The sequence below is a fragment of the Canis lupus genome, chromosome 38 (assembly GCF_048164855.1).
Source record: "Canis lupus baileyi chromosome 38, mCanLup2.hap1, whole genome shotgun sequence".
Lineage (NCBI taxonomy): Eukaryota > Metazoa > Chordata > Mammalia > Carnivora > Canidae > Canis > Canis lupus.
The window spans coordinates 21440247-21456745 of NC_132875.1; the positions used below are offsets into that span (position 1 = coordinate 21440247).

At 47.9% G+C, this 16499-nt stretch overlaps 1 protein-coding gene across 12 annotated transcripts in view; it reads right to left on the minus strand.

Moving 5' to 3' along the window:
* SRGAP2 (SLIT-ROBO Rho GTPase activating protein 2) overlaps window positions 1-16284 on the minus strand; it is a 234822-nt gene extending 218538 nt beyond the window's left edge. For 7 of the 12 annotated variants that reach the window (XM_072815064.1, XM_072815062.1, XM_072815063.1 and 4 more), the window contains exons 1-2: window positions 16129-16284; window positions 13846-14455 (exon numbers count right to left, since the gene is read on the minus strand). In XM_072815064.1, the coding sequence (XP_072671165.1) occupies window positions 13846-13912 (67 nt within the window). In that variant the 5' untranslated portion in view covers window positions 13913-14455; window positions 16129-16284. Of the gene's footprint in view, window positions 1-13845; window positions 14456-15408; window positions 15625-16128 lie in introns of those variants that run through there. The other 5 variants (XM_072815070.1, XM_072815068.1, XM_072815069.1 and 2 more) reach the window with 2 other exon arrangements.
* Between the last annotated feature and the right edge of the window lie 215 nt (window positions 16285-16499).

The following is a 16499-nucleotide window of genomic DNA, read 5'->3' on the forward strand; positions in this document are numbered from 1 at the left end:
TGGAGAGAGGCAGGACTATAAAATCAACATGAGCCACCCAGTAGTAATGAGGCTGTACATATTCTGACTATATCAATGTCAGTGTCCTGGTTGTGACATTGTACTATAGTTTTTAAAGATTTTAAGTAAAGGGTACTACAATCTATTGTTTCTTCCAACTGCATGTGAATGTATAATCATCTCAAAATAAAATATTTCAAAAGTGACCAAAAATTATTAAAAGGCCTAAAATCACCCTGCCCTGCTATAGCACCATTCAGAGGTTAAATGAGATAAAGTACGGAAAGGCACTTCACAGATCACCAAGCACACGGTAATACTAGGTACAATCACCATCTTCCACCTCAATCAGCCTTGGCCACATCACTAAATGTCCAACCACTGGGCTTTCCTATCCCTCCACTGTGGTCCTTCACTGTATTAATGCAATCTGTCTATCCCTTTTAATACACTGAAGCTCCTTGAAAGCCAAAACCTTGTTCTGTATCTCTATATGCCTGCAACCTAGCACAAAACCAAGCACAGAGTGGGTATCAGATAAATGGGTACTGGTTGAAACTAGTTCATGATTTCTGTGTTTAACACAAAGTATCCCAACACTGGTAGAAGTGAGGAGGGGAGGGGCTGAGAAGAACACACTAGAAGCCTGTACTAAGGCCTCAAGAATTTCATCAATGACCTCTTCCTTCCTCAAGCCTGAGAACCCAAATGAAGCAAAGGTCTGTACAGAGGGTGTGGTGGCGACAGCAAAAATATGAGTTCCATTCATCAGGCCTCCTTTTTTATCCTGTTTCAAGTTCTGCAAATGAAGGAATTGACCATTTATAGTTTGGGTCACTGGAACAAGATGGGAAGGTAGGCTGTGGTGTACTCTTCTGGAAAAGATTTTAAAGGTTAGCTGACAGCTCTTTTCCTGAAATGATTAGACTGAAGAATTGCCCGAAGGGCAAAAGAATGTACTAAATGATCTGTCAAGATCTCTGAGACCTCACACTCTCTGCCTGGGCAAACATAGTTGGTTAAGGGGGGAGGCGGGGGAGGGGGTTCCCACACCCTGAAAACAATACTAGCTCCTTACTCCTCCTCTGGATAGTTTTTCAGCAAAAAAGAACCCCCCCACCCCCAAAAAAAAGAAAAGAAAGAAAAAAAAGAAACACAAACAAGCGGGTGCTTTGTTGCTCCTAATGTTATTGGATAATTTTTCAAATTCTTACTCAATTACATATCATGCTGTTATCTGCAATCTCCACAGGCTAAATAGGCCTGCTTTCACATCATGTCCACTGAGCCTACAGAGCACAAGTATTTCCAAGTAATTCCAGCTCTTATAAACATGAGATCGTTTTACATTAAGTTGTGTGCATGTGTATGTGTGCACATGCACACGTGTGCACAGGCTTGTGCCCAAGAGTGCCTGGTCTTCTAGGAGCAGTAAGGAGGAGATGTGGGGCCACGGCAGGTTAGAAACTTGGGAGGTTTCTGTTCCTACCTAAATAATGATTAACTCTTTTTGCTGCTAAATTCAGAAGAGTTGGCATTTCTGTAGTAGCAATCCTGCTGCCCCGTCAAAAGAACAAATATGGGCTCACATGCACATATTTACTGTTAGAAGGAAATAAGTGGCACAAATCAGTTTCAGACTTTGGCAGTGGGAGTGCTACTGAAGTTTTAAGGAATACTAGGTATTTTTATTTTTATTTATTTTTTTTAAAGATTTATTTATTTATTCATTCAGAGAGAGCGGAGAGAGAGGCAGAGACACAGGCAGAGGGAGAAGCAGGCTCCATGCAGGAAGCCTGATGTGGGACTCGATCCTGGGTCTCCAGGATCACACCCCGGGCTGCAGGCGGCACTAAACCACTGCGCCACCGGGGCTGCCCAATACTAGGTATTTTTAAACTGTGCTGTTAACTGCCTTAAAATATCCAGATCAAGAACCTCATTAATCAAAGCAACACACACCATCTACCCAAAACGCTTCAATGTTTCGTTGAAAATTGCTGACAGCAGAGAGTTGAGATAAGTTACATCACCACAAATCAATGAATAAATAAGACAGATCAAGAGATACAGCACAATTGACTCCAACGACTAACACACAAAACCTATTAATGTCGTTTAAAGATAAAAACTTTAAGCCAGGAGTAGGAGAGACAAGCAGGAAGAATCTATGGTATCTATTCTCTGGTTTCTATCCTTCCCTCGGGACAATAATCAACATGGAAATGCTATGCAGCAACTTACTTTATAATAACCAGGTTTTGGTCATAGGTCCTAAAAACGATGAAGCAAAGAACTAGCAATCCATCTTTCTACTTTCCAGCTGAGATGGGAATACCAAAGGTGGAAGGACTTGTCTGACATTACGCAGCTAGTCCTCCATTACCCTACAACCATCCCTGCCTCCCTATGAATGATCTTTTTTAAATGCTATAATGATAAAAATATGAGCTGTCATTATTATTAATAGTACTCATTTAAAAACAACAGACTTAGCCTGTTCATTAGGTGAAAAGAAAACAAACACAAACGGGAAAACATTTCAACTCCACATTACAGCATAACTCATCACGATCCCCACACAAATCCTTTAGTTGACCAAGGGCCGAACCCATGAAGAAGGGTGTAGGTGGCAAGAGGCCATCCTGCATCCTAGGAGAGCCTGCAGTCACTTCCCCCACAACCCAGATGTCCACATTAACCCTATTCCAGTTCCACATCCACATGGCCTCCCCCTAGTTCAGCCCAGCCCAGAGGTCAGGGATTTAAAAGCCTCCCATTTCCTTATTTCTTAAATCGTAACTAAAGACAAGCACCTAACTTCCTTTTTCTATTTTTTCTTATTTAATTCAAGCACAGCACACAGCAACATTACATGTCTACAATACCAAGGGTTACACAAGTTCTACCTCTAGCCCACCAACATGGGCAAAGAAAACCATCCACACTGGTGACGGCAAGGAACTGTCTCAAATCCATAGGCCTTTGAGCTCACCAGAAGTCCAGGGTTTAACATATTTATCCTGATTAAAGTATTTATTGTTCCGAGTAATCCAGCCACAGGTCCACCACGAGGCCTGTCAAGTAACCATCCCTTCCCTCCATCTCTCCAACTGTGAAGCACATCTTCCTAACAGATAGTGACACCTGACCAAGTACCACTTCAACTGCTCTCCAGAGCAGCTGCCACCTTGCCACCACCTGCTGTCTCCACCACCACCACCCCACCCCTGCTGCCCCTGTACGTGTGCGGCAGCCAGGCAGACATGGCCAACTCTGGGACTGAGGAGACTGAAGCTCAGAATATAATAGGTTTTGTTCTTACAAGTGCGCCTGCTTAATAGGGCAAAACTGTCAATATATTAAGGTAGAAAAATAAGAACCATGAAAGCTGGGAGGGTATTAGAAATTTTCTAATCCAAGCCCAAATCTCCTGGATGAGAAAACCAAGGCAGGGAGGGGAGGAAGGGGGTCAAGGAGGTATGTCCCAGAAAGACATTTAGAACACTGCATGAACTACTTTTTGCATCCTGATCCTAGGAAATGAGATCTATAACCAGGACAATGTTAAGTCAGCTTGGGTTCATCGCCCATCTCTCACTTACCAGCTATGTGCTTTGGAGTAACTTCTGTAGCCTACTGGTGCCTCATCTGTGAAACGGGGATCATAAAAGCAACTACCTTGTAGGGCTGTTGGGAGATTCATGTTAGTATACATAAAGCACTTAGAGCTTAAATATAAGGAGCACTCAATAAATGCCAGCCACTGTCATCATCATCAATTGTTAGCTGGGGCCAAGAATGATTGTCTCCATTTCATAGATGAGGACTCTAGCAGCCTTGAGACCTAAGGGTGAGTTACCCCCAAAATCACAGTGGTAAATGACAAAGCCAAACTAACACCCAAACTTTCTGCCTCCAAATGGCACTCCTTCCCTTGGAACCATTCTCCCTGCACAGAGTATTGGTCCAAAGCAAGTACCTGAGTCAGGATGCTTCCCCAAAGAGCACCTTATTCATGGGACAAGATCTGCCCCAATACACCCCACCCCAATCAATCAATCAATCAATCAAAACACAAGAGAAAGACTAGTGGAAAAGAGAACAGATCCCTAAAGGATCCCAATGTTTGGAGAAATCATTGCCAGGTCTTCAGAAACAGGATGTACTTCTTAAAGCTGATGGCATGGCATGTCTTGGCCAACTCATGCTCTCAGACCCCTTTGTTTTCTGTGCCTGGTCTTCCTGTGGAGCCCTGGCCACCCAGACGCCTGTGGCTGATGAGATCACCTTCTCCTGGGAGAGGGCGCTCAGACCCTGCCCTACGAGTGGTGATTTGAGATGCAGGATCTGGGATCAGACAGCAAAGACTCAGTTCCAACTTTCATAATGCCTCTCGGGTCACCTGCCCACTGATTAGTGCATTTTTAGAAGAAAAGGTTATTTTAAAAGACTGCCTTCTCCCTAACAGATGGCATCCTAAAATACCCACAGAAACGCAGGAGGCACACTCCCCAGCTGTTTTCCTTTCCTCATGAATATATATTTCAAGTTCAGGACCATTCATTCACAATGTATAAATAAGGTCAAGGCAACTGAATACCAAATGACTTGAAAATCAGAGGGGAGAGTCTCCCTGTTAGTCCCTTTGAACCTTTCCTCCCCGTTTTTCCATAGATCATACAGCTGCTTCGAAGGAGCCAATAGCTCTCTCCAAACACATGCTTCAAAAAAGTATCACAAAGTCCTTTTGCTGAGTCAACTGTTTTAAAATAGACCTCAACTTTCTCAACTTTAGATTTCAAATATCTGCTTAAAATGATAAATAAATCCTGGACAAATGTAGAATTTGTTTTGCTTCAATTACAGAAAACCTTACTTTTTGTTTTACACTCTGGAACTTGGGAGTTAATATTTTTCTTGGTTTCCAAGGAAAGAAATGTGACTGAAGATCAACTCAATTACAGTTCCAGGGCAGTGATTTTCAAGAGGGAAGAGGGGGTAGTACATAAGGAAAAACACCCCCCTCCCCCATTGGGGAGCCTTCACATGCTACATGGTGTGTACTTGCCCTTCCATAATGACAATTTTCATCATGTTTGATCCACTCTGAATTTCAAATAACATCAACATAAGGAGAAGGCTTTTTATTGGAGTAGGGGGAGAAAGGCAGAAATATGGCACAGGCACATCCAACCTCAATTCAGTAAATGTCTGGTTCTATTTACAAGCATTTTTTAGAGCTTCTTTGTGCCAGAAGCTGGACACATGGCAGCAAATAAAAGATAGGTCTGTTCCCAAGGTGCTCAGTGAGCTGTAAATAAAAAGATGTAAACAAAGAGATTACAATGGAATATAATGAATGCATAGAAGCATCAGGACATTGCTAAGGAAATGCTCTGGGTTGTGTTGATTAGCCCTGTGCAGAAAGTAAAGGGAGATGCTGAGGAACCTTGCTTGGCATCTTGCACAAGATCACTGTGAAGAGAGAAGCAAGGAAGACTTCCTGGAGGTGGTGGCATCTGAGCTGGCTTTTAAGGAATAACTGAGCTTTCCAAGTCCAAGAGAAAGAACCCATTCCAAAGAGAGGACACAGCATGCATAACACAAGAAGCATGAAATAATGTAACACGGTAAGTGGTAAGGAAACTAGAAGCAATTCAGCTTTGTGATGGTGAAAGACATAAGCAGAGTAAGGGCAAAGTGATGGGTATAAATAGTCTTCTACGTTATGATCTTAGTATAATAGTGGGTTGTTTTTTTTTAATCAGCTGAGTGGGGCACCTGGGTGGCTCAGTGGTTGGGTATCTGCCTTTGGCTTAGGTCATGATCCTGGGGTCCTGGGATCAAGTCCTGCATCTGGCTCCCTGCAGGCTCCCTGCTTCTCCCTCTGCCTATGTCTCTGCCTCTCTCTGTGTGTCTCTCATGAATAAATAAATTTTAAAAAAATAAAAAATAATAAATCACCTTGGTGATATTATGTAAGATATACCATCAAGATCAAAATAAGAAACCGTTTTTTAAAAATTATTTACAGTAATTTATGCATTTATCATAATACTTGATAATGTTTACCAAGAGCCACCATTGAGGGCTACAATACTGTTCTAGATGTGCTCCTACCTGAAGGGTCCCCTATAAAAAGAGCTACGTATTTAGCATTTTCTATTTGGCAGATACTTGACACACATTCACAATAAACCAGCCAGGTAGGTCTTGCCATCTCTACGTCACAAGAGAGCACGCTTGGAGGAGAAGCTGAGTAACCCGAGCAAGGCCACAGGGCAAGGAGGTGCTGCTGCTGAGGTTCCCACTGAGGGCCTGTTCCAAGGCCTGGGTTCTTTGCACTGCACTAAGCACCTTCAAAACTTCCCACCTAGACACATATTTAGAACTGAAGGCAGTACAAGATGAATGCCATAGTGCTGTGTCAGTCATCCCAGAGAGAAGGGTCCTTTCTAGTCAGAGTGACCATGGAAGGCACCCAGCAGCCTGAGACCTTAGTAGGCAAAACTGTGGAACTGGACAGGGAGAAAGGGGCACTCCAGGAGCAGCACTTGGACTCAGACTCTGGTGAGAGCCCAGGTCCTAATTCCTGTCCCATCATGCACCAGCAGTAGCCCCTGGGCAAGTCACTGATTCACCTGCACCTCCATTTATTCATCAGCAAAATGGGGTAAGAACAATGTATTCCTCCTAGGGTTGGTGTGAGGTTTAGGCACAATCTATGTAACGTACTTAGCCTAAGTACATGGTAAGCCCCAAATAAACAGCAGAATGTTAGCTAATAGATGTCTTTCAAGTATGGCAAATCATCCAGATAGGCCTCCAATCCTCTTACAGTAAAATAAGAGATATGGTTGATGATAGAATTGAGACTAAGATTGAGGACCCAGTTAATGTTCACCTGGGAAGTTGGTCTCTTCTCAGCAGGGAATCAATCATGAGAGGAAATAAGCCACATTCATGGCATTCTGAGCAGATCTCCCAGGGGAGCCCCCAGCCCCACCCCTTGGCATCTGGCTCACTTGTGACCCTTTCAGAAGAAGTGTGAGGCCCTAGAGACTGATTCAAGTAAGGTCTTTAGGAAAAACAGATACTGTCACTCATCAACATCTAACATGTCCAAGATTTTTTTTTCTCGCCCCCTCCCCTCCTAAGCACATAGTAATAGCTGAGGCACAATTATTAACCAAGCTCTTCTGGAAGGCTGTCTTTATTCACTAAGGCAATACATAAATAAATAAATAAAATTTCCAGGAACTAACCTGGGTAGCTTGGATCACTGTTTATTTATTACTTTTTTAAATTTAATTAAGACCTGGTTTTTACTTATTTATTTTTAAGTTAATGTCATTTCTGTAATGTAGTTATTATATTACTCATTTAATAATATACTATAATGAAGACACTCTTGGTGATGATCATTCTGCTCACTTATCTTGATTGGGATGATTTCATGGGTGTGTTAGCATATGTCAAAATGTATCTAATGTATACCTTAAACATGTGTGGTTATTACATGTCAATTAAACTTTAATAAAGCGATTAAAAATACAATAAAAATTTAGTAATTCATGTAATTATTAAGAGGTATTAAATTGTTATCTACATACAATGTTCATATTAGAGCATAAATACATATTCATAATAAGAAAACATGAACACGTACATTTAAATCTTAACTCTAACAAGACTTATCAGGACACGTGATTATATAGAAATACGTATACAGGCTTGTAAAACTTGGCTATAGAGGACATTTTTGTAAATAGGGGTACATCATACTGTTCACAGCAGCAGTATTTGCGATAGCTAAAAGGCAGACACCGCCCAAGTGTCCATGGAAAGATGAATGGATAAACAAAATGTGGTATACACCTACAATATGTGATACCTAGAACAGTCAGACATACAGGGTGAGAGTCAGACATCCAGGGTAGGAGTAAGGGGGTATTGTTTAATGGGTACCGAGTTCAATTCTGCAAGATGCAGAGTTCTGGAGATGGATGGTAGTGCTGGTTTGCACAGCGGGAATGTTCTAACTGCCACTGAACTGTACACTAAAGAATGCTTCAGATAGGGACACCTGGGTGGCTCAGCAGTTGAGCGTCTGCCTTCAGCTCAAGGTGTGATCCCAAGGTCCTGGAATCGAGTCCCACATTGGGCTCCCTGCGAGGGGCCTGCTTCTCCCTCTGCCTGTGTCTCTGCCTCTCTCTGTGTCTCTCATGAATAAATAAACAAAATCTTAAAAAAAAAAAAAAAAGAACAATGCAGATCGTAAATTTTAGGTTGTGTGTATTTTCCCACAAGTAAAGAGATGAAAGTTCCTACACAATATTGTAAAATCAGTAAAGGTGTTATTTTGTAATTCTTAAAAATGCTTTTAAGTGCTTTCATTGATTTTTTTATTTATTTTTTATTGGTGTTCAATTTACCAACATACAGAATAACCCCCAGTGCCCATCACCCATTCACTCCCACCCCCCGCCCTCCTCCCCTTCTACCACCCCTAGTTCGTTTCCCAGAGTTAGCAGTCTTACGTTATGTCTCCCTTTCTGATATTTCTGATATTTCCCACACATTTCTTCTCCCTTCCCTTATATTCCCTTCCACTATTATTTATATTCCCCAAATGAATGAGAACATATAATGTTTGTCCTTCTCCGACTGACTTACTTCACTCAGCGCTTTCATTGATATTTAAGTCAAATACCTTCCGAAGTACCCTTTCCAGATACCCTAAAAGACCAATTCTGTAGCTTACATCATTAAAACTGTTTACTTGAATTTTATTACCAGTAGAGATCTACATATTGACTTCTTTTCCCCTGCCATGTGACATAATACTTCCAGAACAAAGCCCTGGGAGGTCTAGGGTGTTAAAGAAGGCACAATTCCCAGGACAAAAACTTCTCTTCTGGAAGAAGGGCTCTACAGGTACCACTGGCAGCCCATGTTTATCTGGAGTGAACAATGGGAGCCTAGGAGTCAGAAGCTGGGCACCTGCTGATTTTAAAGGGTGTGGATCCTACAGATCAGGGCCAGGTCTGACTCTGTAAACTTGGCAGCAGAGAAATGACTGGGTCCTGCCCTGGCTTTCAATCTGTGCGGTGCATGAGGATGTGGCCATAACCACCAGATGGGCTTCTCCAAAGAGATTTCTGTTCCCGTGCCCTAGGAGAATGTCTGAAATTTCAAAAGGGCTGCTCACAAACACACGTCTCAACACTGCGGCTTTGCCCAGCACACAACATCCCAGCTCCTTGCCCACTACCTTCCTCCGACCCTTACACACAGAGTGCTTCATTTTTCCCAGAGCTTCCTTTCCTTCCAGGAGTTCAGCTTACTGCAGAGCCCTATTTTCCCTGAGCAATGGAAGAGAAGCCTTCAATCATCTCGCAGGAAGATGATAGCATCTGCTTGGGGATTCCAAGGAGATGTTTTACTGCAGCTTTTCACAAACTGATTATATTTAAAGCTCCCTTGGGGGCTGGGGGCTGGGAGGAAAGAAGCTTCAGAGAAGACCTTTGTTGGCATGAGTGAAGAACCGCTCAGACCTCCCAGGGGAACAACCTTGTTTAAATACCAGCAATCCACATTTCCAAGTGTGTGTGTGTGTGTGTGTGTGTGTGCGTGCGCGCGCACGCCCACAATATGTGCGGAGTTTTAAATTTCGTCTCCAGCTCTGGAAGGGTCCTAAAAGGGTTAAACTGTTTCAGGCAAAGGCCTGAGGCTGTTCTACCAAAATGCTCCAGATGGAAATTAGAGAATTTCACTTCTCAGCTCTGTGGTGCACACATACTGCCCTTCTAAGACATTTAAAAAAAAAAAAAAAAGGACAAGACCCCCAATGTTCTCAAGAAAGAAAATTTGCTCGGCACACAGTGCCACTCTGTTTCAGAGGATTCCTCCTGGAATATTTGCATTAACTGTCAATCTCAAGCATTCTGGGGCACTAGAAAAACTCAAGGTATGGCGAGGGTAAAGGAAAGGGTTCCAGAAGAAGCCGAGGACAACACTCGCAGAGAGACTACAGGGTGATGTGAAGCCTCCCCAAGGCTCGCCAGATCATCATCTCCACCGTGTCTTGCACTGTACCACCTCTTGCAGCTCCAACCTTGCAAGAAGCTAACAGGCTATAGGCCAGAAGGCCTCAGGTTATGACCAGGAGCCTGACCAGAGTTGTCAAGAATTTCCAGAGATTCACGGATATGAAAGCGTTTCATTAACTGGAAAGAGCCATGTAAAAGCACTATGAATATTATTGCTTTTGAGTCAGACATTGAGAGGCATGAACTTTCAAAGGAATCTGAACACCCACAAACCAGAAACAATGATGGTTTTGAAGAAGGCGGCTACAGGCAGGCTGATGAAGGAGGCACGCCCCTCATAAATGTACCCTGGCCACGGCCTCGGCCTCGGGTTGGGGCTGCGGCCTCAGAAGCCCTCGGGGGCCCGTGCAAGCAGGTGGCTGACAGAGAAGCAAAAGCCACAGGGCAGACAAGATCCCGCAGAGCCCATTTCGAGTCCACTCGGTTCAAGCCGTTCTGACAGAAAAAGGCATAAAGCCCAGGACTCTGGTCAGAGGAACAAGATAACGGCTGCCAACAACTAGACAGTTTATCTGTTCATTTTGCAGAAAGGGAAACTGAGGGCTCTGGGGTTCAAGATACCTTTCACTGCTACTGGAGGAACCTAACCTAGAACTCAAGCTTCATACCCAGATTCGTCTCCCATCCCTGAACAGGGGTCACGCTGAGGGTGAAGGGCCAGTTAGCCTTACGGTTAGCCTGACGTGGCAGGACGCAGGGCTCGCTAACAGAGTGGGTGGCGAGCACACATACCATGCCAAATGATTTCCACAGACCATCTCATGGACTCCTCACAGCTACCTTAAGATGCACACTATTTTGCCTATTTTCCAGTTAGGAAGTTAAGGCTCAAACAAGTCACGGACCTCACCCCCGGCGCAAGATGAGCAAGTGACCCAACTGAGATTTGACACCTGGGTCAGCTCAAAAACTCAAAAAAACCTGTGTGCTCTTAGCCACCAGACCAAAAGAGCAATTTTCTTTTTTATCTTGGCATCTGTAAGAGAAGGCCAGCAGCAGTACCAGGCTCATGTAACACATTAAAACCTGAAATGCAGAATTCTGACTGAGGGCTTCTACCTGGTGGGGGAGCAGAGCCAACCTAGAACCCGGGTCCTTTGTCTCCAATCTCGATGCTCTTCAACGAAGAACCTGGGTTCTAGAACATATGTTCCTATGCTCCATAAGAGATGGGTCTTTGTCTTAGCCACTGCTATACCGCCAACCCCTAGAACGCACAGAATTCACTAAATAAAGGGCTGGTGAATAAGGGAACAGAGTCAAGCTGCCAGGATTTGGCCGTGTGACCTTGGGAAGTCTTCTCACCCTCTCGAAGCCTGTGTCTTCATGCAGTGAATGTAGGGTAAAATAATATCTATCTTCTGGGTTGATGTCAGAATTAAACAAGACAACTCATATGAAGCACCTGAGACAGGCTGGAACATCATGAGCACTCAAAATGTAATCTATTATTATTATTACCACTACTATTATTTGTTGATAGATTTGGGCTTCTTAAGGATTTCTTTTTTCCTACTCTGGTCAGATGATGTTTCATAGTAAATAAGAATAGGGCAAAACAGAGAATTTGAAGTCAGTAACCAGCTTCTACTTTCAGCTACCACCACCTAGCCGTGTGACCTTGGACAAGCCTCTTAATTTCTCTGTACTCCCCTCCACTATAAAATGAGGGACTAAATCATTTAAATCCATTTTTTATCAGGCAGCTTCTCTAAGTAAGACGTCATGCTCGGCCACCTATAAAATTCTATGATCCTGAAGTGTCAGTGGAAAATATCAGAGCAAAGCAAAAACATTTTTCCTGCTTGCGGCAAGGTTGAGGAGAAACCCCAAATAGCCAACTGCATTACATCATCTCAATGAGCAATGTTTGTAAATACGCAAGTATTCAATTCTGAGACACTCGTGAGAAATCTTTCACCAATAGGAATCAGCAGACAAGGTTCTATTAACACCTATCAGCCCTGAACCTTCCAAAAAATAAACATATAAAATCACTTTGCACCTTAGTCAAATGGTGTGCTTCTGGAGAGAAATCTGGGAAAGTCAAAGTTATTAACGTTCCCTACTGCAACAGTTAAGAATAGGATGTGTAAAAAAAAAATAGAATGACATATCTGGTTAAAATGGCAAGGGGGATTCCAGGAGCAGAATACAGTGCATCTGGACAGGACACAGAGGCCAGTGGCCTATTGTTTACAAAAACAGGTCCAGATTATGAACAGTGACAGGAGGCCAAGACCTCAATTATAACTCACAACCACACCTCTCCCAATCCCTGCTCAACTGAAGCTATCAATCAATCAACTCCCCCACCTCTGTAATAAACCCACCAATATTTGCAGCCAAGTGGATAGAAGGTCCCTCAGGGCACCTCCAGCATTGACCAAGCTGATGACATTAAAAAGATCCTACAGGCAAAACGGGGGCTTGAAACTACATTCCAACCTTCCAAGAGATAAGGCAGCTGCCCATTTCAAGCTCTACACTATCCCCACCCCAGGCAATCATTAGAAGGGAGACATGGCCCTTCCCAAGTCCTCTATGATAGAAAAGGTCTCCTTGCATTGGTGCAGGCAAAGAAGGAGGGGCCCCTCCCTCTGTACTCTGAAACAAAGGAAAACCCAGAGCTCCAACCATGTGGTGTAACGTTCAAGGCCACCCACCTCTCCCACTCCCCAGCTGAAGTCTCAATGGGCTAGAGCACATGGCTCTTCCCAGTGACTGGCCAGGAAGGGACAGTGCCTTGCACAAACACATCCTGGGGCTCTTTAACAGGCGGGAACCCGTCCTATGGGAATGGCTGGTTAAAAAAAAAAAAAAAAAAAGGTTGTCTGGGAAGGGGCCCTGATTCATGCAGCACCAAGTCAGGTAGTCAATTAAATGTGTAGACAGATCACTTGGTTTCTCCAGGTCCACATTTTGCTTTAGCCTTCACATTTTTGCAGAGGCAAGTGGGCCTTTAAAAGCATGCATTCTGGAGCAGAGAGTGACAACACAGAAGGGTTAAACAATTATGTCTTCCCATTCTCCAGAATCAGCACCACCCAGCAACCCTAACATCCCAACTCCATTCATGTTTAGGTGAGGGCGGAGACCGGGTGTGAAATGACCTTATTCTTTCTGTTCTCTGATCTCTGACTGAATACAGAGCAACCAGAGACCTGGCAGGTACAAGGTGCACCCAAGGTGGCTACAGACTTTCAGTGTCCGATGCCATAGCAAATGTCTCCTTTTGATATAGTGCATCGGAAAAAAACCCCGCCTCTCCAGGGGCTCCCCAAATGGTATACCTTCTCAAGGTTGCCTTTCTCTACCTGGACTCCTCTTCAACCTCTGACATAAATTCCCAAACACCTGTCAGATTTCAGTTGTCCTTCAAGGAAACCTGACCCAGACACCCAGAGGCAAACTGCCACCTTTCTCTCCCCCAAGAACCTCCCGCCCCTCCCCCCACCCTATCTAGCTTGTGGGAGAGGGCTGCCAAAATCAGGGCCAGCCCTTACAAGAACAAACCTACAGCCCACTCTAAAAATTCCTTTCCAGAGCCGGTGGCCCCTGGCACAGCCCATCCCTTGGAGGCTCAAACCCACCTATGAAACCACCTCTGGGCTCAGCCTGCCCCCACCTGCTCCACCCAGAGAAATGAACATCCTGCAAATCAGGGTGGAAATACATGCCTCAATGGTCCACAGAGCATATGCATCATGCAATTTTTCAAAGCCCTTACCTTTGACCTGAGTATCGTACTCTGCTATGATCTCCTTATCCTTTTTGAATTTGGCTGGAGACGTCATGTTTTCCTTCTTTCTTCCAAATTCAAATTATGAATTGATAGATCCACGGGAAAAATCCAACCACCGAAATCAATACCTCCAAGACCGCTTCTCCCAAGGGCAGAAGGGGCCCCCCGCGGTGGTCTCCAGCGCTCCGGGGAGCGCGGGCTGCGGGCTGGGCTGAAGGCTACGGCGGGCACATGCAGACGGTGGACGCTGGGGCCGGGCGCGGCGGCGGCTGGTTTCTGTGCTAGAGCCGGAGCCGCAGCCTCAGCATTAGCCGGGAGAACTGCAGCGCCCGGAGGCTGGCCCGGGGTCTGACATCAACGACAGAGGCAGGGAGTGGAAGTCCTTCCGCACAACATGGTGTGGGGGGTGCGGGGGTGTGGACGCGCCCAGCTGTGTCCCCGGGAGGGAGTGGGTGCGTAAAAGGGTGCCGGGGGAGGGCTGGGCGTGCTTCGCGGGTTTTTGTTGCACAGGCTCGAAGATGCTGCAAATCAAATCCCAAACGGGAGCCGCAGCAGCGCAGACTGGATCGGAAGTCGTTTGCTCCGGTTCACTTGCCTGTAAATGCAGGGAAAAGGGGAGGGGGCGATGAGCCCCAGCGCAGATCCTAAGCGCGGCGGGGGTGGGGTAGGGGACGTCGTTCCGAGCCGGGCCTTGGCCCATTCATCTCGGCCAAACACCGCCCGGCCCACAGAGCCCGGCGCGGCGAGGTGCGGAGGAAGGAAGCTCCCTCCGGATTTTGTTTTAGGGCTGGAAGAAAACACTTTGGAGCAGCCGCCTGCGCGGGCTTCGGGTGGGGACTGCGGCGGGAACGCGGGGCTCCGGGCGGGGACTGCGGCACCTCGGCGGCCTCCGAGCCCCGCCAGCGCTGGGGAGCGGCCAGCCGCGGGGAGCACCCTCCGCAGTGGCTCCGACGCGGCCCCTGACCCCGGGCTGGGGCAACTCCCGGGACATCAAAAGGGATCAAAGCCAGGGAGGGACAAGCCACCCGGGCACAACTTTTCTTCCCCTCCCGCCCCTCCTCCCAGTTGTTTTGTTTTTGGTTACTAGCTTCTCTTGGCAGCAAAATGTTTGGGGCGGGGGGGGGGGGGGGGGGAGGAGACCTGCAGGAAAAAGCCTGCTCGGCACGGGGCACATCCAGGAAAACAATGTGGTGGACAGAAGCAGGAAACGGGTTAGAGGCTAGGGTCGGAGTCGGGAAAACCCGGAGGCGGGGGACGGGAGGCAGCCACCGCCTCCCCCCAGCCAGGGACCAGAGCGACTCTTAAATGCCACCCCCAATATTTTTTTGTCACTGTGCCCGGCCAACCCGAATACCGCACCCAGACCCAGGCTGGGGGGGGGGGGTGTTGGGAGGGTCGCAGTCCCGACTCCTCGCACCAGGAGGTGCCGGAGGAAATCCCGCCCTGGCCCAGGCCCGGGAGGCGGGAGGGAGGCGGCGGGAGCGCAGTCGGCCGTCAGGCTCCCCACCGTGCCGCGGAGGCGCCCCTCCCTCCTGGGTCGCCCCTTACCCTCTCCTCGGCGGGGGGCGGGGGGCGGGGGGGCTCCCGCCGGGGCCGGGGCTCCCACTTCCCGCGCGGGGAGGAGGAGGGAGCCCGGGCGGCGTGCTGGTTCAGGCCGGCAGGAAGCGGGGAGGGGTGTGAGGTGGGGTCCAGCGGCTGCACCGGAGCCGGGGATAACGGGAGCTTCGGCGCGCGCCTGGGGGTGGAGAGAGGGCGCAGGGAGGGCGGCCTGGGCGGCCGGGGCGGGGGGGAGCGCGGGACGGGGGGCCGCGGCGTTACAGGGGCGGCAGTGCGGGCAGCGCGGGGGCCCCGCGACGGGTCTGCGAGCGCGAGCGCGTGAAAGGAGCCGTCCCAGGCGGGCCGGGGGCTGGGTCCCGGCTGTAAGGCGGCTGGCGAGCGGGCAGCCGATGGCTACGGGTGACGCCGGCGACGGCTGCCCAGCAGTGGCCGAGGCTGCCCGCGCGCGGAGGGCTGGGGAGCGGGCCGGGTGCGGGCTGCGCGGAGGCACGGTCCCAGGGCAGAGCCCCGCTGTGCGGCGACAGCATCACGGGCTGTCCTGGGAGCTCCGGAGAGGGTCGGGGGGAGGTCAGAGGGGTTCCGGGCGGCACCGCTGGGCGACGCCGCAAGCAGCATCCGCGCCCCGTCCTTCCCGCCCCTGCCCGGGTTCGTCCAGTCAGGGCTCCAGCCCCGCGGCCGCAGGAGGCGAGGGGAGAGGCAAGGAGCCTTTACCTGGCTCTGACGTGACGGGTCTCGGGCCCCGGCTCCGCTTCCCACTCGGAGATCTCCTCCCCTCTTCCCCGCCACCCGCTTCTACGCAGATCGGTCCCCTCGTCCCCAGAGGAGCCTCCGCCAACTCCGCAGGACCCCGCCGGGAAGCGGAGCCCGCCCCCTTACCAATCAACGCCCACTTTCTATCGACCGATGGACCCGGGAGCCAATAGGAATGGCCGATCCCGCGAGGACGGGAATGGGGGGAGGAGCTGGCGAAACCTGGAGGCGGGACTAGCCCCGCGGAGGCGTGGTCACAGGGTAAGCTCCTCCCAGAGCCGCCGAGCCCCGAGGTAGAATTAATGGGCGGGATTAAAAGGGAACCAACAGCC